This window comes from Hermetia illucens, chromosome 1, assembly GCF_905115235.1.
Source record: "Hermetia illucens chromosome 1, iHerIll2.2.curated.20191125, whole genome shotgun sequence".
NCBI classification, from domain to species: domain Eukaryota; kingdom Metazoa; phylum Arthropoda; class Insecta; order Diptera; family Stratiomyidae; genus Hermetia; species Hermetia illucens.
Window position 1 is genome coordinate 8,050,326 of NC_051849.1, and position 20,885 is coordinate 8,071,210.

Sequence of the window (20,885 nt, forward strand, 5' to 3'; positions counted from 1 at the left end):
AAAATTCTTTCAAATAAAATCTTACCATGAAATGTGACCTTCTTTACTATGAAACCGTGCAATCGCTTCTCTCAGAATTCTAATGTATCTAAATTTGTGTCTTCGGTAACTGCAGACGCCTCACAGATGGCACTGAAGGCAACAAGCAGAACGTCATCTTCAACATTTCCCCTCACCCCCAGCATAGGTAAAGCTGCCTGACAGGTAAACAATTTGAAGGGGGTCACCATGGCACGGCGAATACCAGTCGCTACACATCACTTTCCCCGCCGGCAGACAATTTGAAACGTTTCGGGATCATTTGTTGACGTTTTACCGGCGGATTTTGTATACGAATTTAGCAGTTGCTCGCGCCGCGCATTTTCCGGTTCTGAACGAATAAGTTCGTGTTGTGAGTTTCCTTGCACTCGGCGATGCCAAATAACCGTTGGACAGTGCCAGGAGCAAAACGTAGCAATCGGAGAACGTTGTAATGTCGTGGACGGGAAAGCCAAAGAGAAATGGAAACGATGAGCTGCCAACGGATCGGGCGGCAGGTATGTGACTGCTTTTGTTTTCTCTGTTCAACCGTCAGGCGTTCATTTGACCGCGTTTGAAATCCTTTTAACAGTGAAAATCATCAGGACAGCCCGCTCGGTGAGGTCGCCCAATTCCCGACAAGATAATTGCAGCCCCACGAAGCAACCGGTTACGAAAGTAGCAAAACTTGTATACGAAGCAAAACGCCAGCCAACGTCGGCAGTTGTTAAATCCATTCACAGCTACCGGGTCCCCCAAAACAGTGGAAGAACGCGAGAAAATCAGAATAACGTGCGTTCTAAGGGTCAGCCCCTTCAGATCGCCAAGAAAATGGATCCGGCTCCAACCCATGAGGAAGTTGCGTCTAAGGAGGCCTTTCATTCGCCAGCTCTCTCGGCTTTTATTGAGAAACGTCTCGAGCGGCAGGAGGTGGACGAGATCCATGGCATATTAAGAGGGTTGTCCGACGAACGTGGAGAGGAATCGAATGAACCAGCGGCTCCCAGTACAGCTCATACCGCGTCCAGTAATATGGAAGCCGCTGAACCGCAAACTTCAAAAACAAATACAGAGACCATCCGAACCAGAGGATCTTCCACGAAACGAAGCAAGACTGACCCCGAATTGGTCGGACGCGGTCGCTCAAAAGGGAGCAGCAGCACTACCAACTCAAACCACCGCACTAGTGACAAGGCTACTGCAAGGTCAAAGTCATCGACAAGGACCAAGTCACAACGCACAAACGCCAGCAGCAACGTCGTCTCTAATCCCACACCGAAGCAACGGTCCTACGACCCACAGAAGGCTCGACAATTTATGCAAGATCAACGAGAACGCCGAAAGGCAATGACTGTAGACACTAAAAAGGTAATTTCGCAAGTGGAACGAGAAGAGATCAAAAAACGCCTTGAAAGCCTTCGAAAGAATACGCTGGCGATCCTCCAGAAGAACGTGAAAAAGGCGAGGAGGAAGTCGATTGACATGAAAACATCTGCGTCGAACGATCCCAGCCCGTCGGAGGTTATAAGTCAAGCCAGCACAAGGCCACCTGACCAGATGCTAAGTAACCACGATAGTGCACCACTCAATCCTCCCCAAACGGTTTCAATCAGGCAACAGACAACTCGGCGAAATTGTGGTTCTTCTGGAGGAAACCAAGCGGAAAATCTACCACTCAAGACAAACAATCAGCAATCCAGAGCCTTACAGCCTTCCGACGGAAATGTAAGACCCGTGAACACCCCTACCGATGTGAAGAAAGTCGGCCTTCTTCGTAAAATGGATTCAGACTTCAATTTCCCAGTGGATTCGCTTGAACCGTTCGACCTAGGAATGGACAAAGAGAATAAATTCAACGTACCGACCCCAAGGTCACAAAAAACGAAAGCGCAGGTACAGAAACAGTCCTCCCCCTTGGTTTTGAGTGCACATTCAAGCACTCACGAACCTCCGGAGGATTTAAACAAACCCTTGCACGATCTTGAACTCAAAGTGCCTAATATGAAGCTAAAAAGTCGGCCTACAGTCGCAGAGAAATGCATACAAGTGGAACCCCCAGAGCCTGAAAAACCAACACTTCCGTATTGGCTTCAACCCACCCCAGTTCAGCTCTACCCATACAACTTCATCAAGGCCGTTCGCAAGAAACTCGAAGCTATAACAAATCCCGTACAATCCACTAAAGAGGAAAAGACTGAAATCGTGAAACAACCAGAACCGAAAGAAGTAAAAAAGTACATTCCACCCCACTCACTATCACTGCCTTCAGCTGCTCGCCAGCGTCTCCTCAGTCGTCCCGACCTGAATGAAGTCTCGTCAATCAACGCGGAACAAGGTCCAGGCCACAAACTTTCAACAGCTTCAAGTGTCTTCACGCCGTTTTTGAATTCACCTATAAATTCCCCAAACAAAAACCTAACCTTTTCGCCACGAAAGTCCCCTGATTCCGGACCACCGCCTCATCCACCTGCCCCGGATCAATCGAAAAGTCTATCGGAACTCACCAGCTCAGTCACGCTTAACATTCCCCAGTCGAATACTGTTTCGGAAGTGAGTTCGATTCACTCGGAAGTCATGAGGCAACCTTTCCCGACCAGCACGCGTATCTCTAGAAGGAGTCGACGGGCAGCCAAAAAACACGAAGACGACACCACGGCGTCGTCTTCTGTGTTTTCAAGTCCTGAGAAAAGGCCTCCTGTGCCGAAAAAGCTGCTAGAAATGCCTCTCAACTCACCTAACAACCAACAAGCTCCTGAAAAGATCAAAGACAAATCGGAAACGTTCAACATAAGCCCGCTTTCAACCGATAAAATAAACAATTTGAATCTGAAGCCAAAGTCCGGGACAGAATCATCTGCTGAGGTGAAGTCGCGGGAAGAATTCGAGCAAATGCTGCAAGACTTCAATAAAAGCTTGTCTCATGTAATTGAAGTGAATCAGCAGCTCCAATCTGCCCTGTCGAAAACGCCCCGTTCTGCTTCGTCTAGGTCAATAGCGGAGAATATAGGATCAGAGGAATCACGCCAGACCCTACGGACTGACCGAAAGGGATCATCTTCAAAATCAGATAACTACAGCTCAGATTTCGAAGAAGGGGGGAGTGTCAAAACTGAGAAGAGTGGAACCGTTGATGTAGTGGAGGTCGATTCAAAGTCAAGGAATACCCAGAGCTTACCTAGCGTTAAGGAATCTTCGTCCCAAACATTGGAAACAATGACAAGTAAAACTTCTACGAGTAAAACCGCAAAAGAGGAAATTTATTCGACTCAAGACCAGTCGGACAATCGAATAGGATCGGCGCAACCATCCCCATCAAAAGCTTCATTTAACGAAGTAATAAAAAACGCCTCAACCTACACTGAAGACTTCCATGATTCCATCGAGGAAGCATCAAAAACATATCAAAAGTTCGTCTCTTCCCCCGGCCAACACGGTCTTCTACAAGATTCAAATAACTTTTCGAAAGATTCTTTGGAGCTTGAGAAATACGCCGACCCTGACGCCTGGAGAAGGCAACCCTCAAGAGAAGATATCATACGGAACCAAATCAACATGACCCGCGGCGACCAAGACCCTGCCAGACAAGACAACATGCACCAGATTGTCAATCGTCAATCCGATTCAAGAATTCTCATATCCGATGATTCTGTTTCGCATCGTCCGGTTTTGAATTCATCAATGGGAAGTGACATTTTCGCTATTTTCAATCAATCTGAAATGGAATTGTCCATTATATCGCAAAGTTCCAGACTTTCTGAAACTCATTTGAACTATTCAAGCTTGGGATGGGTAAGTGAGAAGTTTAGAAAACATTCCACGCTTCCCCCTCTTCTCTTAATTCTAATAAAACTAACTTTTTCCCCCCAAGTACGAGCAGCTAATCAAAACCGAAGCCACGAAGACTGAACACTTGACGGCGCTCCTGAAGATACGCGAGAAGTCAATCCTGGACCGAACTCGAGGGCAGATTGCGCTGTTGGAGATACAGAAGGAGAAATGCAAGGCGAAGGGTTTAACCGTCCAAATATCGATCATAAAGAGGAAGCAACGAGCTATTTTGATGAAAATGGAAAAGGAACGGGAAGAAATCAAAAGGTACGTAATTAAGGCAACTAACGTAGACTAGAATAATTTACGACCAAAAGGCAGGTCGAAACAACGGTGGCTTGATACACTGGATGGGAATTTAAAAGCCTCGAAATTGCGCCCAGATCAGGCATTCGATAAATCCAAATGGCGAAACCGATCACGACGAGCCGTCCTCGCTTGTGAACGGGGCAAAGGCTAAAGAAAAAGAGGAAGACCTGCATTCAGTTCCATACCTCTATTGAGTTGTCTTCCTTGCGCTTGTAGATGGTTTTGCATTCCTTAGTAAAAAAGGCAACGGGCATTACTCCCGCGATCAACATCACAACCGATTCTGAGACAGCGCGGTTGGCAGAGGCCACCCGCAAAGTTCTCCATTTCTGGCCCTGCGCGGTGCACTTACAATACACCTTGCCAAGAACATCAACCCAAACCTCCGCGTCATAGACCACAATTGACCGCGTTGCCCTCATAGGCAGACGCCTCATGCTAGACGTAGGACCCCCTCACGCTGTTGTTTTTATTTGTTGGAACAAGCTCATCTGCAAGTCTAGCGTCAATTTAAGGTGCTTTAACCATTTTGACTCTATAATCAACTCCCCGATCTACACAGGATCTAGGGTCTGGAATCTCTCTTTAGTCAAGCTGTCTAAAACCATGAGTAGTCTTCCATTCGCCACTTCAAAATGCCAATTCCGCTTTGCGCCTATTCAGCAGTTTGTCCGACGACAAATACCGCAACACCATCTGCATAACCGACAAGCCCAACTCTTCTGGCATGTTGACTCTTAGCAGACTATCGAGCGATGCTTTTCAGACATCCAGCTCTAGTCCTCTACCGTCAAAGATTCCTCAATATCCGCAATAGGTGGCCTGGCGCATAGAATTATTTTTTTAATGTGCCTAGCATGTCGAATCGAATGCATTTCTAACATTAAGCGTTGTGAGAGGCACTATTCGTTGAGATCAACGCTGTGTGTTTCAGCTCGATGAACAGAATCCAGAACCTCCTCGACAACATCCACTGTGCATTTCCCTGCACAGAAACCGAACTGTCTTGGGGATAAGTCTCCGGCAGCACGTATCGCTTCGGGGATTCTACTCCTCATGAGGTTCATCGAGGATTTGTGACGGCAATTCAAAGTTTGCAGCGACAAGTAAATACACCCCCCGCCCCCTTCAAGTAAGCATTACATGTGCTGAGCAGTAGGTCTAGCCGATAGTGAAACACCAGTTTACGAGAGCTGATCAAAAGGTTCCGGGACCCAGTTGATTGCCCTCAGGGCTGAGTTCAGCCCTTCGAAGTTCGCCTTACGAAAGTTAAACTTGGTAGACTTGCGAGCGACAGGAGATTGGGGTCGGGATATCTGAGCATCGAACTCGAGAGCAAGATGATGGGCATCAGGGGCAACGTAAGACGGACCATGAAGGGGTTAGGAAAGGCAACGCACAGAAAGGTCAAAGAGGACAACGTCAAGAATGCGATCTAAGTGGTTTCTAGAAATGTTAAACTGGAGGGCCCCACCGGTGTACATGAAAGTGGATAGAGGAAGGGAACGGTGGGTGCAGTTATTAGGGGGGGGGGGGGGGGGGTAAGACCAGGAGAGCATGGGAAGATTAAAGTCACCACAGAGGATGAAAGGAAATAAGGAAAACAAAACGATTAGGGCCTCTGATAATCTGTCGAAGAAATCCTCGTACAGAGAAGGCGGGTAAATATACACAAGAAATGATTAAGGGGCATACGTTTGGCGAAATGACTGATATGGTGACAGAATCGTAACCGGAGGAAAAGGTGACTTCGTCACATCGGGAATGCCAGACTCAATTGCAGGCCTCTTGTTGTGGAGTGCCTCTCAATCCAGAAGAAATCAAGTTGCTTCAGAGATGACTTGACGGTGATTTCCATCGTAAAATATCTGACGGCAGGTGAATGCATTTACGCACATAGTGTTGGACTCCCGGTTCGGTACGTCGTCGGACTATCAACTAAACACCTCCCCATCGTCAGAGAGCTAGCTTGAAACCGTTTATCACATTGCTTCAGGCTAGTCCCCGGACTCTCCCGCCTTGCGGAACCTTCAAATCAGGAAATTCCTTTCACCAACGGGAGGAGCAGGAGGAACGAAACTATCAGTTCAAGGAACCCAAGGAAATAATCAGTCTCACCATCCTTCCTATTCAGCCACGCACCAAAGTTACCGATGAGCCACGCAGTCCATCTGCCTCTTATTTCATTTTGCCAAGCGAGCTGCCACTCGCCTAGGGTTGCCGTTCTTCACGAGCAACAACCTCCCTTGCGCTTGTATATGGCTTGACGCTCCTTAGCAAGAAGGGCAACGGGGATCACTCCCGCGATCACCATCACGGCCGGTTCAGAGACAGTGCGGTACGCAGACGCCACCTGCAAAACTCTCCGTCTCTGTACCTGCGCGAGACGTTTACGATATACCTCCTTGCTAAGAGCGTCAGCCCTTACCTCTGCGCCATAGAGCAAGACAGACTGCCTTGAACTCATCAGGAGACGTCGCCTGCTAGACGTGGGGCTCCCAATGTTCGCCATCAGCCTACTTAACGCCGAAACTCCAGCTGCAGCCTTGTTCGCTGCTGCTTTGATCAGCTCAAAAAAGCTCATCTTTGAGTCAAGTGTCAGCCCGTGATATTTTACCGCTGGTTTTGACTCGGTTATCGACTCGCCAAACGATATGCGATGCAGGGTCGGAATTCTCTTCTTAGTCAGAATGACTACTTTGGTTTTTTCCAGTGCAAGGTTGAAAGCTTGAGTAGTCATCCATTCGCTTACCCGTCGCATCAATATGCCGAGTCTACTTTGCGCCTGTTCGACAGTGCGCCCAGTAACAATCACCACGACATTATCTGCATAGCCGACCAGGAGCGACCCTTCTGGCATGTCGAGTGTAAGTAGACTATCATAGGTAGCGTTCCAAAGGTCCGGCCCTAGGATGGATCCCTGTGCTACCTCCGACGTGACCTCCACCCTCCTCTGACCATCTAGTGTTCCATAGAGCAGGGAGCGGTTCCTCAGATAGTCCCCCAATATCCGTAAGAGATGCCCTTCTGGGCATCGAGGCTCCGCAGGCCGTCGTTATCAGGTTCATAACTGAATTCACGAACAAACAAAAGAGTCTCCCGGTGTTCACTTTCGCGATTTTCCATGCACAGAAAGAGCTCCGAGGTGGCGCACACCGCCACCCGTCCACCAGCGACGTTACGTCTGGAATGTACCCCTCGCAGCCCGGGCGTCGGAACGTTTGGGTGGATCCGGTGTTTAGAACTACCAGTCCTGCTCTCGCCACCATTTCCAGAATTCATTTCCCTCTGGAGTCTGTGTGAGGTATGCCCCATTCAAGTCCCTTGCATTGAAGTCACCCTCGACCAGAACCCGCCCATCTGTGCTTAAGATAGCATCCTCCAAAGCATCAAGCTTGCGTCGAAAGTCCAGCATCGTCTCATTCGGCGTAAGATAGACACTAAAAAACGTTATCCCTGAACACCGAATCCAGACAAAGCCGTCCACTCGGCCTTGGGTAAGAATCGTAAGGAGGGCGCCGTCCCGAACCCGGATGGCAACGGTACCTGATATATCAGGGTGTTATGAAACTGGGCTCTGGGTTTGGTACTGCTCACTGATGGGAACTAAATCAGCTCCGCAGCGAACTGCGCTGGCAACTCGAGAGCAGGTGTTCGCTTTATGGCCTGCCTGACCACATTTACGGCATGTTGCCCTTCTGTCAGGTCCCCGACAGGTTGCGGATGTGTGCCCATAATCCAAACATCTGTAACATTTGATTTGGGCGCCCTGGGTTCGTATCATCCTACACACTGCCCAACCAATTCTTATTTTCCCGCTGTTTAGAAGCTTCCTTGCGTATTGCTCGGCAACATCCACCACAGTGATTTTTTAGCCCCGGGAGTTCGCAAAGGTGATACCAATGCGGGCATTGGTTATCTTCGGACATTCGCGTTTGATGGCTTCTTCTACCTCGTTCTTTTCTGTGAGGCAATCAAAAACTTTATTTAATGTAACTTTATTTATTGTCTTCGGGTCTAATTCGACTAGGACTCCACCACCCTTCGTTTTACGAATGGAAGACACTTTTGCTCCGTTGTCTTCGGATTTAATCTTGTAACGGATTTCAATGAAAACTTCCGCAAAAGTCTTGCCTTCCCTCGGCTTAATAAGCAGAGCTTGCGGTTTAGTCCTCCTTCGTTTCCGCACCTTTTCTTTTGGTGCTTCGGTCTTCGTGTCCGCCATAATTTTAGACAAAGGGTTTTCTGATGGCGCGACATGTTGTTGTCTCTTGTTCCTCTTCGCCTTCTTCTTTTGAGGCACACCTGGAACTATAAGGTTGGGAAAAAAGAAATATCGTATTTTGTCAATAGATGGCGACACTTAAACATATCTTGTGTTGTACTTATCGCATCGGGTCATACTATACGGCGATTTGAAGATGACAATTTGTGCTATAAGTGTCTCTTTGACAGTGTTGTGATCATATGTTTCAAACTCAAATTATAGCGCCTCAAAGATGGAGTCCACCAAGCAAGAAATTCGTTATATTTTACTACCTGAGAGGTACAGCGAAGGCGGCCAAAAAAATTTATGAAGCTTATGGGCCCGATACTGTAACGATTCGTACAACACAGCGTTGGTTCGATCGATTTCGTTCTGGTGTAGTGGATGTCGAAGACACATTCCGTACTGGTAGGCCAATCTTCGCAGAAACCGATAAAATCGTCGAAATCATCCAAGTAAACCGGCATGTTAGCATTCGCTCGATTGGCCAGGAACTGGGTATAGACAATAAAACCGTTTGGAACCATTTGCAGATGATTGGATTCCAAAAAAAGCTGGATGTTTGGGTGCCACACGAGTTGACGCAAAAAAATCTCTTGGACCGAATCAACGCCTGCGATGTACTGCTAAAACGGAACGAATTCGACCCATTTTTGAAGGGGATGGTGACTGGTGATGAAAAGTGGATCACGTACGACAAGCGAAAAAGATCGTGGTCGCAGCGCAGCGAGCCGGCCTAACCTATCACCAAGTCCGGATTGACGGCCAGGAAGGTTTTGCTGTGTGTTTGGTGAGATTGGATTCCCCAACCCAATATAAGAAACTTACTGATGATCGTAAGAATCGACCCAAGCCTTCCATATTTTTTAGTAATGAAAAAAAAAATCTCATTATTGTGAACAATTTTGATCCTCCTTTGAGAAAACCGGGGTCAGATATTTCTTTGTATATTTGTGGCTTCATACAAGAACCCCTAACGCAAGCCTAGATTGGACGTTGCGCCTTTGATGATGATAATGATACTTAGTTGCCTTTTTATCTTTGATCTCATTTTCCTATTTTTACTTAAAATATTATAATCCTCATTAAAACTATCTTGAAATAACTCCCCAGAATCCTGAAACTATCTGAAAAAGACACGAAGGACAAACAGAATACATCGACATGCGCGCCAAAAATTCCCGAATTCACAATATCCACAAATTTATCCCTTCGAAAAAAAGTAATCCCCGCAGACCAGTTAGAATCCAGAGGACTAATCCGCGGCTACGAGCTGAACACAAGCCAAAATTTAGAAATGATCCTACGAGAGCGTGAAGAGGAGTTACAAAGACGCCGAAAACACGTGGAACGCCTATTGGAATGGCACCAACGTCTCGACCAAGAAGAAGAGGAAGTCCTAAAAATCGAACAACTACTCTACAAGTGCAATCAGCAAAAACGAACTCATCCAGTTGATGAAGTAAAAACAGCAAAAGAACGAAAGAAACACAAGAAGTTGATGGACATTGATAAAAGCCTACGAGAATTGCAGAGTATAACGACAAACAGCGGAAGCGAAAGCGGGAATAGGGAGAGTGTTCACAACGAATACATCCGCACTTCGGGTAGAAAGTTGAATAAATTATGGCGCCGACTAACGGGAAGAACAGAAGCACGATTTGACGAGGTAAAAAAATATAAGTTAAGCAAAGGTGATCTGGAGAAGTTGTACGAAGATGCAAAACAAGCAGTTCTTGCCGATTTCCAGAAAAACGATGCAATTGAAATTCTAACGGATCAGTCCAAGTTAAACGAATCAGAAACGAGCTCTGCAAAAGCCTCAAAGCCAGCGGACATACCTAAACTTAATTTGAACTTCAGTTCGGGTACATCTGATTCGGAGCAGGTTCCCACAAGAAAATCCGCCGAGAATATAACGTTTATAACTACGGCCAACACCAATGAAAATACAACGAATGAGTCAGATGCGTCTGATAATCAGTCAACAGACCCGAAATCAAATAATAAAGACACTGAGTACACGTTGAATTTTTCCCTAAGCGAGGATCTTTCCTCCAAAGAATTAGACACTTCTTCGTCTGCACCCAAGACGAAGTCCTCAACGACTTCTCCAAAAAATGATGTGACCGTGATAACTCATTCTCCAAACAGTCGCTCTCCAGTCAATGGGAATTCTGAAGCAGATATATCGCCTGATTACACCCCGCCTGGTACAGAAACTGTCACTGAAAGTTTTGAATATTCTCAACAGAAAAGCTCCACCTCCCCGAAAGATTCAGGACAGAGTGAAAAAGTCCAAAAAGAAGCGAATTACGATGAGTTGAGCATTGCAGAAACTGTGCTGTCCCAATCAACTGAAACGATTTCTGAACAAGTAGCACAAAGTCTAGCTCTGTTCAATGGGCACACGGCACTCAGCTCTTATTACAATATTTCTCTGGATAAGGACAATGATAGCGAAACTATGATTGAAGATATTTCCATACCGAGATTCGAATCAACTGGAGAGGATACAAGATCAATAGCAGAGGAATTTGTTCCGGAAGATGTTGAAAATAAGGTTGATTATTTCCAATTCGAAACACAGGAGCAGCTAGCTGAGGATGAGGAAGATCGTCCTCCATCAGAATTAGAGAGACGCTTAATAGATTTAGATGAAAGCTTGAAAGGGCTCAGTTGTTCATTTGAACGTGCACTGAGTCCCGAAATTAACACTACAAGTCCTCGGAACACAACTCCGAACCAGTTCGCCGGGGAAGACGATAAAGAAAACCGTCCACAAGATTCACCTGCCACAAAAATGACAGTCAAGGACTATCTTCTCAATCCCGAGGCCACATCAGGACTCATGCCTGATATTATAAATGAAGTTGAATTGCGAAGAAGGCAGCAAATACTGGTTGAAAGTGATGTAAGTATTCAAGTCATTCGCTTGTAAAGGATGATAGTAGAGTATATATTTTCCTGCAGATTATTCAGTTAGAAAATGCGGTGCCATATGCGCTATTACGAGAAATACCGAACAAGCCGCCACCTCCTTATGTGCCCCCAGCTCATGGCAGCCCAATGACAACGATTTTCCCATCAGAAGCTCGTATCAAGGAGATTACATTCCGACGTACAAAAGAATTGTACGAAGAAATTGTTGGAAGAGGTGAATTCATATTTAATAATCCGTTTTACTTCACCCGCCCTTAGTCCATTTCCACGCTGTTGAATACGTTGCGCGATTTTAGATATCTTCATTTCCATAATTCTAAGACTAATCTACTTCCTGATTATCTATTCTGTAGTAATCGTCGTTTGTGTTTTTGTTTTATAAAATTTTCTTTATTCTCCTTGCGATTTCCTTCACAGACGATACGACTGAAAAACAAGAATCAATTCTTGATGAAAACATAACAAACATTTACGAACGGATAATCCTCGACATCTGCAAAGAATGCGTTCGCGACTATCAGCCAACCTTCACTGCAAACATGGTCCTTGTCGATAACTATAAAATGCCACTCGCCCTCTTCAATCCTCCGAATCGTCTCAAATGCATTCAGGAATTCGTATATAAACGAGTCCGAAAGCTTCTGAGCATGGACAAGCAGCAACCTCGTCAGAACTCGATATTTTCACTTGGTCGACGAAAGCGTGATCATGTCGACGAAATCCTCATACAGGAGCTTTTTGAAGAGGAGCATAAATGGACCAACTTCGATCTAGAGGAAGCCGAAGTGAGGGATAGTGTCGTTGATGAAGTGTTTAATGAGCTAGTAAAGGAGCTGATCGATGATTTCGAGGAGAACTGCAAGTGGAAGAAACAAAAGGAAAACAACGAATGAAGTTCGAATGTATGTACAGATTATTGTGACCTTCAACTTTCATATCGGATGCTCATTATTAGTAAAATTTGTGATAAAAAATATAAATGTTTCTCTTGTATGGAGCAAAGCATGTGGTTCATCAATCCTCTACTGCTTTGGGCTCAATTTCAATGTGCTTGTCGGGGATGATCAGAAGAGCAGCTCTGATCTGACTTTTGAACTCAAATTTAAAAATAAAGGCGGCAAATAGTGATCATGCCAGCTTTTCACACTTAAATATTGTCCTACAAGTATCTGCCGACTCGCACTACCTAGTTTGGAAAAGTGAATGGGATTATTATAACCCTCACCACTTACTCCTTGGTAGGATGTAGTGCGTCAACCATACCTTACTCATCATTATCTGAAATACCCTTCAGCTCCTTCCAGGACTTTTCGAGACGCCCGCAATCTCTCTCTACCGCTCTGCGCCAGGTGTACTTGCGCAACCCACTCGTCCACCGTCTTTGAAGAGTGGCTCCCACCGCATGGCATGCAAAGTTGCAGCTGTTGTCCTCCTTAATATACGTCCTATCCACTGCTACTTCCACCACCGATCACATCGCGTACAGGTTCCGGCCCTGTGCGCGGATCCAATTCTTCTTTTAAGATAGTATTAGGCTAGCGTACTCCGATGATACGAGGCAGATAGGTGTTAACAAAGGCTTGGAGCTTTCAAGTGACAGTAGGGGTTACTTTCCATGTGCTATTTTAATATAACAAGACAGAACGAACCCTAGCGCTGAAAACTCTCAACTTGATCTTGGTGTTAAGATAACTGTATTTCTGAATTTTAGACAAGGCAGTGAAAACGGATCTAGCACTGTTAATGTGCCACCGTTCCAAAATATACGAATTGATCAATACCTTCGCTGCTCTACCCATTATTGCATAGTTAGAGTGCGATGACTGAGACTGAGAATCTTGGTTTCTTTGGTGTTTATCTTCAGTCCAATTCTACTACCAAATCCAGGACGTATTTGAGGACGATATCAGCGTCCATTAAACTCCTGCGGAGCGGAAACCAACCTGCTCTCTGCCGATCAAGCCTTCGAGATGTTCTTTGATGCGTTCGAAGATTACCTAAGCTATTGTCTTTGCGACGGCAAGGGGTACGCGGATACCCCTCCAATGGTCACATTCGAAAAGGGTGCCTTTCTTTGGATGAGAGAAAGTAGCAGATCTGCAGTAACTTGGCGGACTCATCCCTTTTAAGGACTCTGCACAGCCTTGAAGTCTTTCCTTCGCTTTCCAATTCCTCACAGTACGCTCTGAAGAAGTCTCGTTTCGAACATCTAATGAGCCTCTTACATTGACGCTGTTAATTCTGTAAGATTCCGTAGCCTACACAATGACGAAATCTATGAGCGATACCATGACCGTCCGGTTGTGAATAAAATCCGGCTCAATAGGTTACGGTGGGCAGGTCATTTAATCCGTATGGATGAAAATGATCCCACCCGAAGAGTCTATAAGGGCAATATCTATGGTAGAAAAAGAAGACGAGGCAGACCCTGCCTAAGATGGAGCGATGGCGTGGGCCAGGACACCACACAGCTTTTAAGGATATCGAATTGGTGGACCTCGGCGCAAAACCGGGATGTCTGGAGTTCCTTATTAAGGCAGGCCTAGACCGGATACCGGTTGTTGCGTCGTTGATGATGAATTCTGTAAGTTTAACCAGTCTTCGTTCTCATTGCTCTTACCAGCACGGTTCAGAAGTCGCCTGGATTATTTCCTGAGTTTTTGCAATTCAGAGTTTCCAATTCATCTTCAAGCGCCGTTGGTCGCCTAGCGTGCTGTACTTTATTGCCAAGAAGTTCATCGAACTTTGTCCAATTCGTTTTCCATCTTTTTAGTATAAATTGTTCACCCGCAACAGTCAGATTGAATTCTAGGTATCAGTGATCTGACAGTGAGACTTCGTCTAGCACCCACCACCTCTAAAACTTTTGAAATCCAGATTGTTACTTCATGTACTTCACATCTTCTCAGTACCTCGAACGTAGGAGCGCACCCTACGTTTGCAGTCATGAGATCAGCTGAATTGATGAAATCAAATAGTTTCTTTCTTCTTGGATTGCATTTGCTACTGCCCCAAAAAATATGTTGAGCGTTCGCATCGCAACCTATTAAGAGTTCGGGACCACTTGATTCTGCATACAATACCAGATCCCTTAGGTCTTGTATCGGTGGAGGACACAGAGAATCATAAGGTAAATAAGCGGAAGCAATTATGATGTTTTTCCTATCGCCATTAATCTGGTATTGCACGAGGACCGCAACTAAGTTCTGGGAACAAAATTGTCTCAGCATTGTTGCCTCTAACCATCTGGACATCAGGACACAAGCTCTCGGTCTTATGGATATCTCATCATAGAAGATCCTACCCCCCCCCCCCCCCCCCCTTTAATGACCCAATGCCAAAGATTCAATTAAATCGAACCAATAGCTCCTGCGCCACTTAAAAGCAGCTTCATCAGTGTACTCCAAATCGAGAAGCCCATCGCAAAAACCTTGACCCCTGCGGCCAGCTTGGGGCCTTTCCAAGACTCCTTGCCACTTGGAGAGTTTAAATCCTTCGTTTCCATATTCATGTTTTGGACACCCTTAGTGTAATAGTAGATTACTACAGACTCTTCCATGTCAGCAGGATGGAACGTACCACTCCGGCTAGAAGCTACCTTAGACAGTGTTTTCGACTCACCAATATTCGGCAACATTTTTGCAAGTGCCGCGATGGCATTGGTTGCCTTTTCGCATGCATATTCTAGGTCTTCCCTAAAGCTCAATTTGGTGTCAATCGCTCCCCCAGGTTTTTGGTAGCCGGCTTTGATACGACCGTATATCCGCCGACTTCCACTTTCACAGTGCGGTTGGTTATTAAAACTGCTTCCGTTTTCGCGTCCACCAAGGTCAGCCCGACTCTTAGCCAGGACTTTACTGCTCTTACTGTTACTGTCGCGTAAACCTCCACATCTTCTGGGTGTTTTGGTGTAACAACCACAGCTAAGTCATCAGCAAAGCCGACTATCGCAGTCCCCTCTGGGACAGGAAGAGCAAGGGCCGCATTATATATGATACTCCACAATAGGGGACCAATTACCGATCTCTGTGATACCTCGGCTGTGACAATGTCCTCTTTGGAGCCGCCCCATCCCAGAGAGTCCTCTCTGAGACGTAGTTTTCCACCAATTTCGCTAAATACCCGGGGACACTTATGTCAGCCAACGTCCTTTAATTCTTTTCCAGTTGGCCGACTTGAATGCGGTTTTGATATCCAGCGCCAAGACGGCACAGCAGCCACCAGAAATCAGTACGTCTTTTGCCAGGTTTACTACCATGATATTTGCGTCCACCGTAGAGTGGGCACGTCGGAAACCAAACTGACGTTCCGACAAACCATTGCTGGCTTCGACTATGGCTCTCTCCATAATCTTCTCCATTGAATCCAGCAGGCAGATAGGACAATGCGATGGTGGTTTTCCAGGTGGTTTACCAGGTTTCGCAAGCAAAACTAACTTTTACTTTTCCCACTGGACAGGGAATATTCGTTCTTTTAGGCACTCCTCGAAGGTGTTGACAAACAGGTCGGGCCTAGTCTTCACTGTCAAAGCTCGATTGGGTGGGATGCCTTTTTGTCATCGATCCTACCACATATTTCTCGCAGCTCTTCCACAGTTACTGGAGGTATTATGCCCTCATTTCGCTGGACAACCATTTGCCTTCCCCTATTTTCCTGGCGAGGGAACAGAGTGGTAACAAACAATTTGTTTCAAGGTCCGCGGACAAGTCACCTGGGGTAATTTCCGCAGCCTTTTCATTATCACTCTGTAGGCCTTGCCGAAAGGGTTTATATCGGCATGGTCACATAGCTGTTTGAAGCAGTTCTTTTTGCTCCTCCAAATGGCTTCTTTCAGGCGGCCACGCAGTTCCCTCTGTGCCTCCTCTCGACCGTTACCACCGGACTTTCCCCTGAGCCCCTGGCCAAGCTTCCTTGCCCGGAAACATACGGCTCGCAAACTTGCGATTTCGTTGTTCCACCAGCAGTTGGGTTGCATACTGGGGAGCAATCACCTTCATAGTATCGTCACATGCTTTCGTCACCCATCGGGTGATTTGGGTAGCTTTTTCTCTAACCGTACAATTCAGGGATATGTCGGGTTTGAGCGCCTTGGAAAACGCCTCTCAAAAGCTTTCGCTGTCCAGCCCACCATACCATCCGGCATTCTGCGAGAACTCTTTTTCGAGCTCGATCCTCCCTTAATATCTATGTAGATTGTCTGGTGGTCGCTGTGAATATAGTCCTCATTGACATGCCAAGCGACTCGTACTGGCTAAAGCGGCACTCATGTATATCAGATCCACTATAGACCCCAGGCCCCTTCCCCGGAAAATGTACGAAGCCCCAACATTCACCAGAACCACGTCTATCTCCGCGAATACTTCGAGGAGAACACGTCTCCTTACGTTAGTTGTCCGGCTGCCCTACTCAAGCGCCCACGTGCCTGCAATTATGGTCGGCCAACGTCCTCTTGCATCCAAAACGAGAGCGGCAAGCATCTGCTCCTACTCGGCAAGTGTAGCGCTGGATGGAGCATAGCAGCTGTAGATGAGGCCTTCCTCCGGGTACTCCATTATTTCCTTGAAGGTTTGTTCTCGACAAGTCCATAGCACTGCTTTTCCGTTTGGTTCTTGACCCAATGCTACCACCTTGGTTTCGATATGGCTCAATAATTATGGTCACATCGACGTTTTCCCCGCGGATGGTTTGCGAGAGTAGATTCTACGCTGCCTCGCAGTGGTTGAGGTTGATTTATATGAACCCCATCTGCGACTTGTGTTAAGGGCTCTCCTGTATTCCGGGCGTCTGCTGCTGCCTGCAATGTGCAGATGGTCCATCAACTCCTTCCCTTTGCACAGTAGGCAATTTTAGACTATTCCACAAAATTTGCTGATGTGGCCCTCCACTCCACATCTTCGGCATAGCTTCAACCAGTCATCGGCAATATGACCAAAGCCTTATCATCTAAAGCATCGCTTCAGCAATACCTGCTCTCTAAGGCGACACATAACACAGCCTATTTTTACTCTCCCTGCTGCCAACAGTTTCGAGTGCTGCCTCCACTGGTAGACTGATCTGGTTTGGCCGTATCAATGATAATTTGAGGATGCACCACCTCCATAACATCTATAAGTTGTGGATATTGCGGCATCCATTTCCCCTTATAGGTGCTACGGAGGGATGTGTTGTGAATGGCTTCAGTATTAACTCTCACCTGATTGCCTGAGCGGATTGTAGGTGGTGTTGTAATTCACGATGCCAACGATGATCCGAGTCTCTATGGGCCCCCTATAGGTTCTGACATTCATCACGACTGAGAAAACAGAAATTGGAATGCACATATTACATACAACCCATCAACAAGCCATCCGCTGAGTGTGATGTGTAGCGTGCTCATTGTGCTGCCCCTTTAATTGAGGCGGTTCGATGCCGTCGACTCTTTTGAAACGGTTCGACACCGGCGGTTCTTCCGAGGTGGTTCGATGTCGTCGACTCGCTTCTTTTGTGCTGATTCGACTCATTTACATCAATGGATGAGTAGCCCGATTGAGTCGAGTACAATGGACCACTAAGGTCTGAGTGCTCATAGGCTTTGCCTCTCCTCCACCTTAAACACACAACACAGCACAGTTGAGTCGACTCAATCATGAGTTGCTCATCTCTACCTGGAGCGTTCATCGAAAGGAGAATATCTGAGGGAGAAGGCGTGTCAGAGAGAATTCTTGAGTTATTCCATCGACTGACGAATAAGATCGAGAACCTTGATAGATACACACAGGTGACGACATAAGGTACGACTCCATCTACGCTACACGACGAGACGCGTCCACAAGCTGCACTGCCTGTCAAAATATTTTTATATTCTTTTTCAGCTAAGTGACGCGACGAGGCTGAGTTGCGTGGCAGAGAATATTTTTTGCAATGTCGTGTGTCGCTTCCATATAATAGACTCAGTTAACTGCTAGATTTTTTCAGTTTTATTTTGTATCCACCTGTTAAAATGTCAAAATATGTAGTTGTTTGCAGTTGGTTGCCAAGCTAGTGCAATATAGGCATATAGGGTTTATGGGTCCAGGAGATAGTATTAAAAGAATGATAGTTTGGTTAAACTAAAAGTATTTTATTGATTTAACGCGCTTAAAGTATTACGTACGTACAGGATGATGGTGTGAATAGCTACTGATGTTTTAATTACAATGCATTCTATTTATATCCTAAATCTAGTTACCCCCACGCGCTCGCATCTATTGCTAGGTACATGCTGTACTTGCGTGACCTACTTACTCAGGGTTTTCCCCCCGGGGGCTGCCCCGCAATGACCAGATGTGATTGTCTGGGGGTTTCCCCATACTTAATGAGCGTCGCTCTAATTATACTCTACATACCACAGGCATAACAGATCGCGGCACTTGTGCTGAATGTAGTGTCGTGTCGCGTAACAGTGCATAAGCACTGCATGGTGATCTCGCCAATTATCATTTATTAAAGGACTCAGAGCCAACAGAAGTCTATACTGCCATGAAACAACACCGTGCGACCAAATGGCAAGTATGCGATAACCAGAGCATATCTCGTGCCACGCCAATGGATTTTTGCGATAGTTTTGTCCCTAACAATTGCAGAATTAAGGCACTGTAATCACCTGGAATCATCTATAGATCTATCTATTTTTTTTTCTTTTCTTTTTTTCTTCAGCCTTTGTCCCGTTCACAAGCGGGGTCGGCTCGTCGTGATCGGCTTCGCCATTTGGCTCTATCGAATGCCTGATCTGGGTGCAACCTCGAGGCTTTCATATCCCCATCCAGCGTATCAAGCCACCGTTGCTTAGGTTTGCCTTTTAGTCGTTTACCATCGACTTCGATGTTCAGACCAATCTTGGCAAGTGAATTCTCGTTTGCACGAATTGCGTGACCATACCATCGAAGACGCCTCTCTCGCAACTTTTCTACGATCGGTGCAACCCCATAACGATCGCGGATATCCTCATTTCGGATGTGATCTAAACGTGTGACGCCACTAGTCCAACGTAGCATCTTCGTCTCCATTACCGCAAGACGCCGTTCATTGTCTTTTATGGTTGGCCAACACTCCGAACCATAGAGAGCGACTGGACGGACGACATTGCGGTAAATTTTAGATTTGAGACGTTCGTTGATACGTCGATCACAAAGGACACCAGTTGTGGAACGCCACTTCATCCAGGTTGCGTTAACGCATGAAGCAATTTCATAACGCAGTTCTCCATTGGCTGATAGCGTTGACCCGAGGTATTTAAATCGCTCAGTTCTGGGCAGATCACTGCCGCTGACAGTGATTGTGCCTGTTTCATGGGGATCGGTCGTCAAAAATTCAGTTTTGTTTAAATTCAATCTGAGACCGTGTTGCATGAGGCGATCATTCCATTTTTGAACAAGTTGCTCGAGATCATTTTTGCTATCAGATGCTAGGAAAACATCATCTGCATAAAGCAGTGTGTAGGGCGCTGGATATCCCGTGTGACGGTGTCCATAACAAGGACAAAGAGGAGTGGTGAGAGGGCACTTCCTTGATGAACACCAACAGAGACACGAAGCGGTTTTGATACACCCGCCATACTTCGAACTTTACTTTTCGGATCGTGGTAGAGCAATTGAACCCAGCGCACGAGTTCTTCTGGCACGAAGTGTTGTCGTAAAGCATACCAGATGAGTTCGTGTGGTACACGGTCAAACGCTTTCGCTAAATCCAGAAATGCAATGTACGAGTAAAGAGGGCGATGCTTCTCACGGTGTTTCTCCATGAGTAACGGCGCAGCGTGTATTGCGTCAGTAGTTCCGCAATTCTTGACAAATCCGGCTTGATTCACGGTTATTTCAACGATTTGGCGACTACGGTTGTCAAGAATGCGTTCAAAAATCTTCATGGTATGGGAAAGTAACCGGATCGGACGGTAATTTGAACATTCTGCTGGGCTACCTTCCTTTTTCCATATTGGAACAGTGGTACTTTCTTGCCAGCTAGATGGTGTTCTTCCTTCCTGAATAACCCGATTAAAGAATTCACTGAGCCACAGTGTTGGGTCCCAGCTCTTCGCTTTCCAGAGCTCAGATGCGATGTCGTCAGGTCCTGTTGCTTTCCCCGATTTCATTTGTTTTATTGCCTCCTCGACTTCAGTTGCGCTGACTGGTGGAACTGCTCCAAATGTCGGCAATGATTGTGGAAGTGGAGGATGAGCAAATTCTTCAGTTGAAATCTGCTCGGAGTAATCTCGCCATCTATCCGTTGCGGCTCGACGGTTGGTAAGCAAAGTACCGTTCTTGTCATTAACACAACAGAAGTGTTCGATATCCTGTGTGCGTTCATTACGGCTTTTAGCAAGTCGATACAGATCTCTCTCGCCATCCCGAGTGTCCAGTTTATCGTAAAGATTTTTGAAATGGTTTGCTCGGGTGACAGCGACCGCTTTCTTTGCTTCCCGGTTGGCACTCTTATAAATTTGCCAATTAGCAGGCGTTTTATCGTCGAGAAATTTGTGGTAGAGGCGTTTCTTTTCACGGATCTT

The 20,885-nt window shown here is 46.2% G+C and overlaps 1 protein-coding gene across 1 annotated transcript; it reads left to right on the forward strand.

The window, feature by feature from the left end:
* Positions 1-216: 216 nt before the first annotated feature.
* Positions 217-12,339, forward strand: LOC119646158 (centrosome-associated protein 350-like). Its single transcript, XM_038046530.1, has 6 exons — positions 217-536; positions 611-3,807; positions 3,887-4,113; positions 9,536-11,336; positions 11,396-11,579; positions 11,783-12,339. Exons 1-6 carry the CDS (start codon positions 473-475, stop codon positions 12,256-12,258), a joined length of 5,949 nt encoding a protein of 1,982 aa, XP_037902458.1. The 5' UTR covers positions 217-472; the 3' UTR covers positions 12,259-12,339.
* The last annotated feature ends 8,546 nt before the right edge of the window (positions 12,340-20,885 follow it).